General features: G+C 35.5%; 1 protein-coding gene across 5 annotated transcripts in view; it reads right to left on the minus strand.

The window, feature by feature from the left end:
• SMARCA1 (SWI/SNF related, matrix associated, actin dependent regulator of chromatin, subfamily a, member 1) overlaps positions 1 to 17,317 on the minus strand; it is a 69,325-nt gene that overhangs the window by 21,158 nt on the left and 30,850 nt on the right. For all 5 annotated transcript variants that reach the window (XM_057538676.1, XM_057538671.1, XM_057538673.1 and 2 more), the window contains 3 exons: positions 15,336 to 15,455; positions 8,124 to 8,234; positions 7,748 to 7,861 (listed from right to left, as the gene is read on the minus strand). In XM_057538676.1, coding sequence (XP_057394659.1) covers positions 7,748 to 7,861; positions 8,124 to 8,234; positions 15,336 to 15,455 — 345 coding nt within the window. The remainder of the gene's footprint in view (positions 1 to 7,747; positions 7,862 to 8,123; positions 8,235 to 15,335; positions 15,456 to 17,317) is intronic.

Raw genomic sequence — 17,317 nt, forward strand, 5'->3', positions numbered from 1 at the left:
GTAGCCCCAGGGGCCTCAGTGTGTCACCATGAACTTAGACAACCCATACAGCTCAGCAGTATAAAGCAGCATTCATTGTATGGAGTGATAAACTAAGTCACTCAGCGCAAAGCCTCACATCATTTTTATGTGCATCTGCAGTGACAGTGCAGCACATTGATTTACGAGGGCAGGTATATAACATGTATAGTACATTTTATAGCATTCATCAAACATGGCAAGAACAGGGTTGGCAGTAAGCCTTCCACCGTTTGGAAGGCACACCTATCATAAATGACTCATCCTCTAGAGGTATCAAATAGTCACGGTTTTACTAAAACATGATTATAATACATACTAGAGTACATTTCTCTAATTATTATACGTATTTCATAGAGTTTGAACCATAGCACTGTAATTTAAAAATAAGTATTTTTAAAACTATTGTATCCAATAGTTGTTTAAATATAAAACATACTAACTGGGCATTAAAAAGACATACTGAAAAACAGATTCATTTGTACATAATCATCAGTACGAGACAATCAAATTAGTAAGTATTGACTAAATGTCTATTATGTCCATAGCACTATGATAGGTGTTCACTGGAATATAAAAAATAGTGGACATGGTCCTTGCCCACAAGGAGCTCACAACCTAGTTGTGGAATTCTGAGCTATACTCTAAGAACTGTAAGAATTTGGGGAGATGGAGAAGAGAGAAAGAATATTCTAGGCTGGAGCAGTAAAGCAAAAACGGTGAAGGCAAAAACAGGAAGGAGCATATAAGGTTTATGTTGAGACAGGATAAGAAACAAGGCCAGGTGGAAACAGAATTAGAGGGCCTTCTGAAACTACACAGTAGGCAACAGCAAGCCATTGGAGATCTTTCAACAAAGGAGTACTGTTTTCACCTGCAAGCCTTGTGCTGGATGGATTGAAGTGGGGAAGCGACTAGAGGCAAGAGAACCAGCTAAACTGTTGTAATCTAGAAATGAGGTATGATCACCTGGCCTAGGATGGTAGCAAATGGAAATGGAAAAGAAGGTGTAAATTAAAAATGAAATGTAGTCCAGTGATACGCATGATTTAAAATAACTTTTTTCAATAGCTAAATTCCACTTTTAAATCACAGGCACACCAGCAATTCCATTCCTAACATATCTATACAAAGACTTTTAGGAGAATGTTTATAGCAGCTTTACTCACAAGAGCCAAAACCCAGAAAACAGTCCAGATATCCATCAACAAGAGACTGGATAAGCAAACTGTGGTATATCCTTACAATGGAATAGTACTCGGCAATAAAAAGGAATGCACCATTGATAATGGGACAACATGGATGAATCTCAAAAACACTATGCTAAGTGAAAGAATCCTTACACATAATATATGATTCCATTTATGTGAAACTCTAGAACAAAAAAACTAATCTATGGTTGAAAATAATATCAGAACAGTGGTTGTGTCTGGGGAATGAAATATGAGGATTGACTGGGAAGGGGCACTTTCTATATCTTTATAGGGGCTTCAGTTATGTAGGCGTATGCATTTGTCAAAATTCATCAAATGACACACAAGATTTATATATTTCAATGTATATAACTTTTATCTTAAAAAGAATCAAATAAATATTGAACTCTGGCTAATGATATGCATGTTGAAGTGTTTCCGGCTGAAATATACTTATGTCTGCAACTTTGAAATGCATAAAGAAATAAGAAGGATATCCATTTGATAGAAAGCTGGAGAAATGGACAAATAGGTGATAAAGCAAATACAGTAAAATGTAAATTGGAAAATATATGTGATGTGTATATGGGTGTTCACTGTATAATTATTTTGGCATTTTTCTGTCTGGAAATTTTTCATAATAAAATGTTGAAAAAAATTAAAGACATAGCTTTAAAAGTTTAACAGACCCCTTCAGTCGCTGGTGAAATTACTTTGGCCTCAAATTTTAACTTTCATTGAGGAAAACGTCTTTAATCTTAAGATATTTCTCTACCAAAATGCTTCAAACTTTCCATATCTGACAAACCATACTTTAACAAAATATTTCATAAACATCTAATTTTATGACAGAAAATGGATAATATACCCACACAAAATAAACTTTTTATTCCTATGTAGATATCTTCAATACTAAAAATTTTCCACCTGAACTTTAATAAAGGCAAAATCAGAATATTATATCATACCATTAGATTTTAGGATCTACTGCCCATATTTTTAATACAGCAAAACTTTAGAATGACTTCATCAATGTTACATTTACAATTTTAGTTCTAAAAATTACTCAAATAAACAGCTGCTAAAAGTTTTAGAATTAGAAATGACTCAAAATTCCTAAATTCCTGTATCTCTTCCTACAAATAATCTCCTTCTTAATATTTATTATTTTTAAAAGGTATTCATTTTTTACCTCATGAGGTTTTATCGGCATTTAGCTTCCTAAAGTGATTTCAAAGTGCTGTAAAAGAATTAAGTAGACGAATTATAGGCCAATAGTACTAAACAGATACCTAGGTGGTATCTCAAGTACTCATACTGTATGTATTACTGATGACCCCCAGTAACACTTAATATACAAGAAGTTATCTTTCAAGGAAACAGCTCAATTATTATTTGGATTTCTAGTCAGATAGTAAGGAATTTGTGATTAAGAGCTATGTTCCATGGAAAAGTGAAAAACTTTTTGGGGGGTCTTGTTTCTTAGGAGCTTCAGCAAGCATTTCATAGAAATATGGAATACTGAATTAAATGTGACAACACACAAAATAAAAGTAGTAACCTGAAATCAGCTCACTGTATTTTGATTCTACCACAGCAAAACAGGTGGCCCACAATGACACATTACGGAAACTCACAAAGATTATAGAACTTCCTGCACTTGTCAAATGTTTATACCCCCCCCCAAAGAGTCTTTATTGAAGATATATATTAGAATGTTCTACAGCTTTCTTCAGCTTCTAATATGGCAAAACTCTTTCACTCCAGGTCTTAGACTCAATGGGACTTTTGGATACTCCGGAGTTTTAAAATTCTGCAATTGAAATTTCAATTCAGTCACCTTCTTCCAATGGAAGGGTTTTAGTGAGCAAGTGATTAAAAGCATTAAGTAACTCCTTTAAGTCACAAGAGCAATGAAGCTTCTGAATACGTCTAACCTGCAACAAGGTCAGAGCTTAGACAGCAGGGAAAATTGGCACATAATGCACAGCTATCTACCAAGTGGTTAGGGCAAAACAAACAACTACTTCTCTCAGCCTCAAATAAGACAGAACTCTTTAATTCCAGATCTTATTATCAGGAATACTGCCGTGACCTTGTTGTGCTGAGTATTGAGAGGAAAAAACAAAACAGAAAATAAAAATGCAAATAAGCAGGCCCTGAAGAAAAATGCTGTTTACCAACTGCTTCAAGCCTACTGAGCCCTTCACTAACCACACTCCAAGTCACTACAGAATGTGACAGTGGGGACTCAAAATGGACCAAATGGAACCATACACCACAATGCCCCCAGCTTCAGACAAAACCTCTCTCCCCTGAGCTAACAATCATTTAAGCAGAAAGAGGGAAAGGAGTCCCTTTTTGAGAACCTAACTACGTAGAGAATATCAGGAAACTCCACTACAGCAGTCCTGTTCATCTGAGAACAAACTATTGTTCCATTCATATTGTGGCTTGGGTTAGTTTTCTGGAGGTTTAGTAGGGGGAAAATAATCAATGCTAGGAATCCTTGAGAAGATATGCCCAACACTTATCAATATCATATCGTCCTTTATAGGAAGCTTTTGCAGGTGATTAACATGCCATGCTCATCTGTCTATACAGTCGGCCCTCCGTATCCGCGGGTTCTGCATCTGTGGATTCAAGCAACCTCAGATCAAAAATATTTGAGGAAAAAATTGCAGAAAGTTCCAAAAAGCAAAACTTGAATCTGCTGCATGCTGGCAACTATTTACATAGCATTCACATTGTATTTAAACCTATTTACATAGCATTCACATTGTATTTATACCTATTTACATAGCAATCACATTGTATTAGGTATTATAAGTAATATAGAGATGATGTAAAATATATGGGCGAATTTGCACAGGTTACATGCAAATACTACGCCATTTTATATAAGAGACTTGAGCATTCACGGATCGTGGTATCTTTGTGGGCTTCTGGAACCAATGTCCCGCAGATACCAAGGGACAACTGTACTCAAACATGAGACCCACCCAATTAAAGCACCCACCTTAGCTCAGGTCTGTAGCCCCTGGTAAAGAATGGAAGAGACAAGGTTCAGAAAGAACCAACATCCAGAATGTATTCTTCTTTGTCTTGTAAATCCCCAGCTAAGTATGCATACAGAGGATCAAGGCAAGTCTTAAGACAATACAAAGGCAATCCAGGATGGGGCTGAGGAGAGCCTGGGGCTAGGAGTGGAGTGGTAGGGGGTCGATTCCCCTTCCACCCCCACTGCCACCACCACACTCCCAGCCACCACCATCTTTTCATCTTCACACTGCAGCAGCCTCCTGGCTGGTTTCCCTGGAGAAACTCACCATTCTCTGTGTTGCAGCCAGAGTGATTTTTAAAAATGTAAGTTTGATCATATTCTACCCCTTATAAGTGGTTTGACCTTGAGCAAATTACTCAGGGCAAATTACTCAACCTCTGTATGCCTCAGTTTCCCCACCTGTAAAATGGGTATGTAGTTCCAGGGCTCTTCTGAGAATACTGAGCTAACCATTTTGAACAACTAAGAAGAGTAAGCAACACAAGTAAGGACTAAATAACTATCTGCTGTTATTATTCCATCACCCACCTACCCCTCTGCCTTAAAAACATCTCAAAGGCTTTCTTTGCTCTAAAGTTCAACCTAATTAATATGACCTATAATTAATGTTCAATGCTCCACATGGTCCAACTCAACCAACTCACCAGTTTCATCTCAAGTCATTCTCCTTCTCACCACTCCCTAGCAGCACTGGCCTTCTTTCAGTTTCTGAAGGGGCAATCCTCCTTCCTACCACAACACCTTTGTACCTGTGGCTCCCGCACCTGAACGCTTCTGTCCCACACTTCACTTGGCTAATTCCTGTGCATCTCTCTGATCTCAACTTAAATGGTGGTCCTTAGGGACCACCTCCCTGATCTCCCACTCCACGCTAGGTACCCACGTTATGATCCCTCATAGCACCCTTTGTAAGTACTGAAAACAAATAACGTCACTACGCTGTGCTTTCAGCTTAATGTCTGTCTCCTCCATCAGAACGTAAGTACTGTGCACTGAGGAACCCCCTCTGTCTTATTCGTCACTTTATCCTCAGACCTTGACATAGGACCTGGCATAGGGGGGCACTCGATAAATATATATTAAATGAAAAACAGTCCTCCTTTCACGCACACTCCCTCTCCAGTCACTTCTCTCCGGGAGGTGAGGAACAGAGAAGAGTAAGGCGCCGTAGCATGGAAGCCGTGCCATCTTCCCTCTGCTCGCTCATCCCTGTCCTATCTGCTCACACCTTCCTCCTTCCTGTCACCCTTCGCAGCTGTCCCTTCATTCCTCCCTCTTCTAAGGTTTCCTCTCTCCTCCATCTCCTTCCAGCTGGCCACCACCCAACTGTCATGTAAGACCCTGACCCTTAACCACAAACTGCCTGTAATGAAAGGCACTATTTACATTAAAACCAGAGCTGTGGCGAGAATGTGGTGGGCACTGTATTATCACAGGGAACAGAATTTCAGTATCTCCAAAGAAGGAGCATAAACAGTTATATTAGCAGAGGTGATTTTTTTATTGCTGCTACTTGACTACCACTTGGCTCACCTCCCAAACAACATGTCAAACCACTGTAAACACAGTCCTTATTTAGGGCTGCAGAAAGAAGCAGAGTTATGTCACATGCAGAAATAGCCCAGAATGTCTGAGTGGAAAGAGTATAGCATTTGAATGCTCAGAACCTGTGTTTGAGACCAGCACGCTTGGCAACTCTGTTAGCTACCTGACCTTGAACAAGTCATTTAACCTCACTGAACTTGTTTCCTCACCTATTATATAGAGGTGATAATAACACCTATCTCACAGGGTTTCTAAGAAATCAAATGAAGTATGTGGTAAAGCATTTATTCAATTATAAGATGCTCTACACAGATATTTGGTTGATTACTGAGGTCTAACATTTCAACTTAATTCTCCTTTTAAGTCTCACTAATAATAGTCAATAAAAGTTAACAGAAAATAATGATCTAAACCTAAAAGGTTTAATAATTCTTAGTGGGATCATGTATATATTTGTTGACCTCGTGAAATCTTATTCACTACTTTATTAATTTTACTATTTTTATTTTACATTGTAAACCTATAACTTGCCTGTTTCTTCTAACATCGCTGTTTTCACTTTCTTTGAAACTGGTTTTATGCCTGATCCGATGTTCAACCATGATTACTGTACTCTTCTACAACTTCCTAAGAAGGATTTTATCCAGTCCTGTTGGTTAAATACATTCAAATTTAATCATATTCCCCTAACCAGATTATAACTAACCACTTCATTTATATATTTTTATACTTATATTCACCCTAACTTTCTTGTTCCTATTTTTATATATTTCCACTTATATTCACCTTAAGTTTCTTGTCCCTATTTATAGATATCTAAACTTTGGTACATAAATAGCAAGCAAAACTTTTTTGCTCCATTTCAAATGACAGTGCTCCCACTTTGGACAAATAGTAGAAACACTCTAGAGATTCACTCAGTTCAAAATATTTTTTTAACATCTTTATTAGAGCATAACTGCTTTACAATGGTGTGTCAGTTTCTGCTTTATAACAAAGTGAATCAGTTGTACATATACGTATATCCCCATATCTCCTCCCTCAGTTCCAAAATATTAACTAACTAAATATCTTATATATATATGGAGCTTTTCTAGGCATATTACAGTTACTAATCAAAATAACTGGTCACAGTTCCACTTGTGATAAAGGTTCACAATATGAATTTTAAAACACAGCTTCCAATTCATAAAACAGAAATCTTCATAAAATTATAACAGTGTTAATACTTTTATAATTTTGTTCATACTATTGATTATTATTTGGTCATCCCTTTCCACTCACTAGGAAGCCAATTTCAACATACAGAAATAACCTGGTATGCTTAATCTCTCAATGTGATAGCTGTAAGTATGACAAACATTATATTTCACTCACTATAAACGGGTTCTTATCTACCTATATAAGTAAGAAATTTGAATTCCAAAAGATCATTTTTAAGTTCCATAATTCATTATCGTGTTTATCATTATTTTAACACCTAAGTGAACACAATCTACTAACCACCAACAGGGCTTCTATCAATCTATGAGCAATAAACACAAAAATACTATTTCTTGGTCATTTTGAGGAAAATAATCAAAAATTTCCTATCATCTATCATACATTCACTTCTATTTAAACACATACCTATTGTTTATTCTACATATTCTTTGAGCACTTGAACACGAGCATTATTTAAATGTTATTACTATTTTGAAATATTGGATAATTCTCCACTAATCTCATTTAGTGATGATCTTACTGGTGATTGGGTAGCTTGATGCTTTGCTTCTAGTTAAACCTCCACTTTGGTTTTAAAAACACCACTATTTTGACTTACTCTTAAGTTCTCTCACATTAAAATGGAACACTTTCTAGTCTAGTTTAATACATTATATTAGCTTAAAAGATTGTATTATGCTAATCCAAAAAACTGAAAAATTACCTTATAGCCTATGGTCTTCCTATAATAAAGAATTTCCTTTTCGAGGAGCTCAAATAAGCGTGGTGGGAAAAACTGAAAATCCTGAACATTTGGCTGTTTTGGAGGTCGTGGAGCCTGCGGGAGAGAAAATGCATTACATATATATTTGTTTTCAGTACATGAAGTGAACATACTTATCTTTTATTATTTCTTTTATATATAGAAAAATAAATACAATGGAATCCATTTATATGGCTGGAGCATATCAAGTACTTTTCTGTATTGTTATATTTTAGGGACTAAGATTTAGCACTAATATAAGTAAATCTGAATCAAGAGACCACATTACAAGAGAATTCTACTGTGGGACATAAAACCTGGCCTCATACTGCTTTACCTTTGGAATCTTTGGCTCACTAACACGTAAAGCCTCTCTGAAGTAGGCATCCACCGCATAGTTGGCTTTGCGTTCTCGTTTGGGAGGTTCAATCCATTCCACCATTCCAAGCTATACACGAAAACAAGAATGAGGAGTTTAATAATTCCAATTTGGTTTATAAATATCAAGCACATCAAGGTTGTAGAAGTGTGAGAAAACCAAAGCCATTAGGAAGAATCAAAACTTGCTTTGTAAAACTCTAATTGGAAAAGATACATTCACCCCAAAAGAATCTGAAAAAAAAATAACTAAATCACTTTGCTGTACACTTGAAACTAACACGATATTGTAAATCAACTATACTTCAATTTAAAAAAAAAAACTTGCTTTATAAGTCACAGTTATACATCCCAAGTTCCAAAACCTCATACTGTATACCAAGTTTAGGTGCAAGTGCAAGGATGGTTTTCTTTTTTTTTTTAAGTAAGTTTGAAACTTAGCTCTTCCTTAGTAATTGAGAAGAATTTGCATAATCTGGTTAATATTTTATGTCAAAATAAATAAATAGCGTCTAATATAGGCGGAAGACTAATATTGATTCTGGTAACTGTGTTAAGTGTATGAATTAGAAAATAGCTGAAAGGCATAAATAATGAATATCAACATGGCAGCCATATATCCCTTCAAATCAAGAGAAATTTTAAAATAAGACCTCTTGGTAAGGTAGCTGTGGGAAAAGCCAGTGGAATCAGAAAGACCTGAATTTGAAACCAGGTTCTGCCACTTTACCAACTGTATAACTTTGAAGAAATTATTTTCTCCATCTGTAAAATGGGAATAATAATAAAACCTACTCTGAGGATTAAGTGTGACCATATACGTGAAAGCATTAGGTAAACTGCCAAGAGTTAAATGTAAGTTATTATTAAATATCCAAAGTGGGGTGAACAATGATTTGGTAGCCTTACAAAACTTTACCCCAATATCAGCTAGAAAATGCAATTTAAAAGTCAATATACAAAAGTGACAATATAAAGTTCTGGAGTCTGTAGGTATGCTTTTCTAGTTCAGATATTTTTCTTGATTTCACAGTGCCTAGCCTAGTACTTTTACACAAAAGAGGCCATTAATCTATTGGGTTGGCTAAAAGTTTTGTTTGGTTTTTTCTGTAAGATGGCTCTAGTAGCACTTAGTTGTCTTTAACTTCATTTGAAACAATTCTGTTAGATTGTATGTGACAGCTGTCATATCAGCATGCATTTAAAAAAAAGACTTATCAAAATTGGTGAATTTTTGTGTAGCCATTTTAACATTGAAGATGGAAGAAAAAAAAGCAACATTTCCAGCATATTATGCGTTATTTTTCAAGAAAGGTAAAAACGCAACTGAAACGCAAAAAAAAGATTTGTGCAGTGTATGGAGAAGGTGCTGTGACTGATCGAACGTGTTCAAAAGTGGTTTGCGAAGTTTCGTGCTGGAGATTTCTCACTGGACGATGCTCCACAGTCAGGTAGACCAGTTGAAGTTGATAGCGATCAAATCGAGACATTGAGAACAATCAACGTGATACCACGCGGGAGGTAGCCAACATACTCAAAATATCCAAATCAAGCACTGAAAATCATCTGCACCAGCTTGGTTATGTGAATCGCTTTGATGTTTGGGTTCCACATAATTTAAGAGAAAAAAACCTTCTTGACCATATTTCCACGTGCGATTCTCTACTTAAACATAATGAAAATGTTCCATTTTTAAAATAAATTGTGACAGGTGATGAAAAATGGGTACCGTACAGTTATGTGGAACGGAAGACATCGTGGGGCAAGTGAAATGAACCACCACCAACCACACCAAAGGTCAGTCTTCATCCAAAGAAGGTGATGTTGTGTATATGGTGGGATTGGAAGGGAGTCCTCTGTTATGAGCTCCTTCTGGAAATCCAAACGATTAATTCCAACAAGTACTGCTCCCAATTAGACCAACTGAAAGCAGCACTCGATGATTAGTCAACGGAAAATGCATAATCTTCCATCAGGGTAACACAAGACCGCATGTTTCTTTGAGGACCAGACAAAAGCTGTTACAGCTTGGCTGGGAAGTTCTGATTCATCTGCCATATTCACCAGACATTGCACCTTCAGATTTCCAATTATTTTGGTCTTTACAAAATTCTCTTAATGGAAAAAATTTCAATTCCCTGGAAGACTGTAAAAGGAACCTTGAACAGTTCTCTGCTCAAAAAGATAAAAAGTTTTGGGAAGATGGAATTATGAAGTTGCCTGAAAAATGCCAGAAGGTAGTGAAACAACAGGGTGAATACATTGTTCAATGAAGTTCTTGGTGAAAATGAAAAATGTGTCTTTTATTTTTACTTAAAAACCGAAGGCACTTTTTGGCCAATCCAATACAGTTAATGGTCCCACTCTATTTGACCTCATCTACAGGCTGAGTCCTAACCTTCTTATCACATTTTAAGAGTGGATGATAAACTAAGATGACTAGAATGGTTAGAAATCATAAACTCTGTGTCTAGAGAAGTAAAGACTAAAGACAAAATGGTGGCATCCACATATGGAAAAGTCTATCAGATAGAAGAAAACAGTTCTTTGTTGATCCATAAGATTAAAACCAACATGGAAAGTCACAAGAGAGTAGATTGCTACTCAATATAATTTAACAAACATGTCTTAAGTGCCTACTTGCAAGTGTCAAGGATACAAAAATGAATAAAACAATCTCTTCCACCAAGGAGCTTATAAGCCAAATAAGAAGTATTTTGAGGGACTTCCCTGGTGGCACAGTGGATAAGACTCTGCGCTCCCAGTGCCGGGGGCCCAGGTTCGATCCCTGATCAGGGAACTAGATCCCACATGCATGCTGCAACTAAGAGTTTGCAAGCCACAACTAAGAGTTTTTTGCCTGCTACAACTAAGAAACCCACCTCCCTCAACTAAGGAACCCACGTGCCACAACTAAGGTGCCCACCTGCCTCATCTAAGGAGCCTGTCTGCCACAACTAAGACCCGGTGCAACCAAATAAATATTTTTTAAAAATAGAAGTATTCTGAGAACCAGAGAGTATAACACAGTGAAATGAAATATCCTGAGAAGAGTAAGAATCCCAACATGACCGAGTTCAACCAGAGGCTGGATGGGGGGAAGAAAAAAAAAACAGAGTCTAGCTAACTGTCCTAGATGCTATAGATGGGATTTCTTAATCACAAACAAGGTTAGACTAAATGTCTCTTTTACCTCTAAAAGTTCACGAGATGGATAATGTGAGCTATGTAAGATGATGAGTTTTGTTTTGTTTTCCCCCTCAGATGGGTTAATGTGAGATGACAGTAATAGAAAAGATATTTTTTAATAACCAATATTTATTTGTCTCAATTGGGATGAAAAATCAATAATAGCTTAACTTTCTGAAAGTAATGTATTTGGCCATTTAACCTATACTTGTTTGAAGGTTTAGATATTCAAATTTGAAATAAGTATTAAAGGCCAATTCCTGAACTTTCAAAAACAGAATAAATCATGCTGAATTAGTTTGTTTTAGATAAGACTACATTAATACAAACTTATTCAGGTTAATTTATTCAGAATCAATGTCAGTCATTATGACTTAATTCACCAGGTATGGTTATAAACTAATGCAACTGGTTCGACAAATCTTATATGAAAATCTACCTCACTGTGCAATTTCCATATGTATGAACAACATTCTTGCAGGTTTTCAATTCTCTTCAAAGGATAGTATGAACCTATTTTATGAACCTATCTAGAAAATATGGAAAGACATAATAAAATATAATTTCAACTCAGAATATTCAGAAAAAAATCTGATTTAGTCAATTATAAAAGTCATCATAATTGTTGTCATTAAAATTTCTTTATATCTGTACATCATTATTTTGCTAGAATTAGAAACACAGGAAAACTTGCTATATTCGAAATGGACAAATATTTTACTAAGCCTAATTTTCCTCTAAGAATGTAGGTAGGAAGCACCACTGATATTTAGACTTTTCACTGTTACTTTATAAAACACTCATAATAACAATAAGCTCACGGGAATAATTGTAAAATTAATAAAATTCGTATCACATAATGAGATCTAAAAAGCATATTAGGAAGGCAGTTTCCACTCTGTGTATGCAGGCTATCACCTCCATCTCCTCAGAGTAAGCCATAAGTAGACTGAATTAAGGTTATAGATAGAATAACCACATAGATTTTGGTCAAGATACTAAAAACTAACCAGAAATAATGATAGCAACAAAGCATTATCAACATACTAGTTGCAATGCAAATTAAAATGGCTCACCTCTGATTTTTCAGTAAAATCAATACCCAAGAATAAGCTTTTTTATTTTAAAAAATTCATTCTGTCAGTTAAAAAATATAACAGCTTTATAGAACAATTTGAGTAACAAAATAAAAATGATAGAATTGTATTATAACTCAAAAAATAACTATCCTTGAGTCCATGTTGATATAAATAAATGAGTACATAAATAAATGGGGAGAAGGGACAGCTCTTCCTTACAGAAAAATCCCAATTAATAAATGTAGATGGAATGAAGGAAATACAAAATGACCGTTAAGTAAACACCACAATAACTATTGCAGGCAAGCTCCACCAAGAGATGCTAAAACCAGTGGGCAAAAATGTGAGGAGTATCTCCCCCCACCAAGATACTTATCAATTACAAAGGGAAAAATGGGAACTCTACAGTGGAAAAACCCAGCAGACATCACCTCAACAAAGTGATTAAGGTTACTGTCCCCAGCAACATGACATAGTGACGTCATATGTTCCCTGGTACGATGTAATGAGAAAGACGTAACATCCCTTCCAACACATTCTTGCTAAAAATGCATAATGTCAGTCAAATCATGAAAAAAATGTCGAACAACCCCAAAGTGAGATTCAAACTACAAGACAACTGACCAATACTCTTCAAGAGGGTCAAGGTCATGAAAAACAAAGAAAGACTGAGAACTATCACAGATTAGAAGAGACCAAGGAGACACAGCAACAAAATGCAATGTGGGTCAAGAGAATGAGAAGACAAGCCACAGACTGGGAGAAAGTGTTTGCAAAAGACATATCTGTTAAGAGACTATTATCCAAAATATACAAAGAACTCTTAAAACTCAACAATAAGGAAACAACCATTCTGATTTTTAAATGGGCAAAAGATCTGAAGAGACACTTCCCCGATGAAATATACAGATGGCAAATAAGCAAATGAAAAGATGCTCCCCATCATGTCATCAGTGAAATGCAAACTAAAACAAAGACATACTACTACACACCTACTAAAATGGCAAAAATCCAGAACACTGACAACACCAAATGCTGGTGAGAATGTGGCGCAACAGGAACTCTCATTCACTGCCCACGAGAATGTAAAATAGTATGGCCACTTTGGAAGACAGGTTGGCAGTTTCTTACAAAATTAAACATGCTCTTACCATACAATCCAACAATCGTGCTCCTTGGGATTTACCCAAAGGAGTTGAAAATCTGTGTTCACACAAAAACCTGCACATAAACGTTTATGGCAGCTTTATTCATAATTATCAAAACTTGGAAGCAACCAAGATGTCCTTCAGTAGATAAATGCATAAATAAGCTGTAGTACATCCAGAAAATGGAATATAACTCGGCACTACAAAGAAATGAGCTATCAAGCCATGAAAAGACATGAAGGAACTTTAAATGCATATTACTAAGTGAAAGAAGCCAATCGGAAAAGGCTACATACTGTACGATTCCAGCTATATAATATTCTGGAAAGGGCAAGACTATGGAGAAAGTGCAAAGATCAGTTGTTGCTAGGGGTTGACGGGAGGGTGGGATTAACAGGCAGCACACAGAGGGTTTTTAGGGCAGTAAAACTATTCTGGATATCATAACGGTGGATACCAGTCATTTATACATTTATCCAAACCCACAGACTGTACAACACCAAAAGTGAATCCTAATGTAAACGATGGACTTTGAATGATAATGATGTGTCAGTGTAGGTTCGACTGGTGTGGGATGTTGACAGTAGAGGAAGCTGTTGGGGGGAGGCAGATGGAATATGGGAAGTCTTTGTATTTTCCACGCGATTTTGCTGTGAACCTAAAACTGCTCTTAAAAATAAAACTCTGTTTTTAAAAACTGCAATGTGGGATCCTGGATTATAAACCCCGGAACAGGGAAAGGACATTAGGGGGAAAACATGTTAATTTCCTGGACTTGATCACTGTAATATGATTAAGTAAATTGTTAACATTAGGGGAAGCTGAGTGAAGGATATATGTGAACTCTTTACTATTTTTTGCAATAAAGTCTAAAGTCATTTCAAAATTAAAAGTTTTTAAAATTACAGCCATAATTTCAGTTTAAACAGACAAAATAAATAAAATTCCCATTTCTTCAAGAGACCTTTGTTGTCCACGAAGTATATTACAAGGCATTCTTTTATAAATGAGACCACCTGTAACAAAGTCCTTCTGGCATTTAAGTAACTATATGTAAACAATAATATTATTACTAATATAATTAATACTAAGTGCTACATATTTTGTTCTAATTACTCTATAATGTAATTACTCCAACCTCCATTTGATAGGTGAAAAAACTGATTATCCAAAGTCACTTAATTATGGTTACCAAAGGGGAAAGGAGGGGGAGGATAAATTAGGAGTTTGGGATTAACATATATACACACTACTACATATAAAATAGATAACCAACAAAGACCTACTATACAGCACAGGGAACTATACTCAATATTTTGTAATAACCTATAAGGGAAAAGAATCTGAAAAAAATACATATGTATGTATAACTGAATCGCTCTGCTGTATACCTGAAAGTAACACAACATTGTAAATCAACTATACTTCAATAAAAAAAACTTTTAAGTCACTTAATTAGTGATAGAGTTGTGATTTCAGCTTCAGAATCCAGGAACTCAACCACATCCTATACTGCTTCTCAAAAACAAAAGCGGTGGTAGTAGTAGTAGCAGCAACAACAAAAATGATGTTGATGGTGGTGGTAATAATAATAATAATAAACCAGCCCTTAGATAAGATCATTTTGACATACATCACTTTCACTCTACAGCACAGTATTGTGATAGGTAAGTGCCAGTGTTTTGTTAAATATATAATTGTTACAGGAAGAAATGCTAATTTGAGAGAATCTAATGGTTGAGGGTAAAAAGTTACCTTCTGTTTTTCTCTATAATCTTCTCCTTCAAACTTGTACAAACTTTGTTCAGTGTCCATTCTAAAATTTCTCAGAGAAGACTCTCCCATTTTCTGCAAGCGTTCATTCATCTCTGCAGTCTAAAGTTGAATGCATTGAAATTAGAAAATTATCCCTGAATTACTTATAAAAATCTGTGGATTTTCTATCTTTTTAAAAGTCAGGTTTTGATATGAAATATGCAATCTGTTAATTTACAAAGTAATAATGCAATGTTAACATCAAACTTGAATATAAATTTAATTTGCCCCAAGTATTTTAAATACTTAAATGGTTCTTAAGTGTTCTCACTTAGGCTTTCTTTAAAATCTTTTGTCATTGAAAATGTAGCCATATTATAATTTCTGCTGCATAATTTTAATGGGACACATGGCTAATGCTAAAACAAAGGCAAACTTGGATTAAACAACACATTTGCACACTAACATGAAACACAGTAACACAAGATTGTTCAAATTCCAACATATGACCTCAGATACATGAAAAGGTACTAAATATAACTAATCGTCAGGGAAATGCAAATCAAAGCTACAATGAGCTATCACCTCACACCTGTTAGAATGGCCATCATCAAAAAGTCTACAAATAATAAATGCTGGAGAGGATGTGGAGAAAAGGGAACCCTCCTACACTGTTGGTGGGAATGTAAATTGGTTAAGGCAATGTAGAAAACAGTATGGAGGTTCCTCAAAAAATTAAAAATAGAGCTACCATATGATCCAGCAATTCCAAATTCCACTCCTGGGAATTTATTTGAAGGAAATGAAGACACTAACTTGAAAAGATACCTACCTGCACCCCCATGTTCGTTACAGCACTATTTACAATAGTCAAGACATGGAAACAACCTAAGTGTCCATCGATGGATGAATGGATAAAGAAAATGTGGTGTAAATGTATACAATGGAATATTACTCAGCCATTAAAGAGAAGGAAATCCTGCCATTTGCGACAGTGTGGATGGACCTTGAGGCTATTATGCTAAATGAAATAAGTCAGACAGAGAAAGAAAAATACCATATGATCTCACTGATATGTGGAATCTAAAAAAAAAGAAAACCTAACTCATAGACCCAGAGAACAGATTGGTTGGTTGCCAGAGGTGGGGGGGTGGGAAGTCAGTTATAAAATAAATAAGTCCTGGGGCTATAATATAAATGTATGGAGATATAGCCTCAGAAACAAAAAATAGTCTGAAAAGTAAATTCGACCAATTTGCAGGAAATACAGTAAATAAGTGAACATGGTAAAATACCCCGTGGGGATGGAATCAGCAAAATCTAGACTGTGAGCAACTCAAAAGGCAAACAATCCAGTTTCTTCACCAAATAAATTACAAGGGAAATAATACATAAATAGAGGGAGAACCTACAGATTAAAAAAGATACACATGACGTATCAACCAGTGACAATGTATAGACCTTATATGCATTCTGATTTTTAAAAAAAGTTTTAAAAAAGCTTAGCTACTTCTGAGATAATTGGAAATTTGAATTATAACTGGATTTTTGATGTTAAAGAATTATTGGGGTTTTTCAGGTGGGACAATGCCATCATGATTATGTTTTTAAAGAGTTCTTATATTTTAGAAATACATAGTGAAATATTTATAGCTGAAATGATATGGCTGAGATTTGCTCCCAAATAAACCAGGAAGGGGGAAGATGAACTGGGGGTGTGAATGGGGCAGGACTGGTTGATGGTTGTTGGAAACGGGTGATAAGTACATGGGGGTTCATTACACTATTCTGTCTACTTTTGCTTATGTTTGAAATTATCCATAATAATTTGTGAAAAAAGGTAAATTCAACACAAAATTGCAATATTCTGAAACAGCTTATTATACTTTAACAAATAATGCTTTAATATTTTACAAAATGTTCACAAAAATTTCAGTTGACACAATGTATCAGTAGATAATTTCTAATCCCATGCAAAAAAG

This window comes from Balaenoptera acutorostrata, chromosome X, assembly GCF_949987535.1.
Source record: "Balaenoptera acutorostrata chromosome X, mBalAcu1.1, whole genome shotgun sequence".
Taxonomy (NCBI): Eukaryota; Metazoa; Chordata; class Mammalia; order Artiodactyla; family Balaenopteridae; genus Balaenoptera; species Balaenoptera acutorostrata.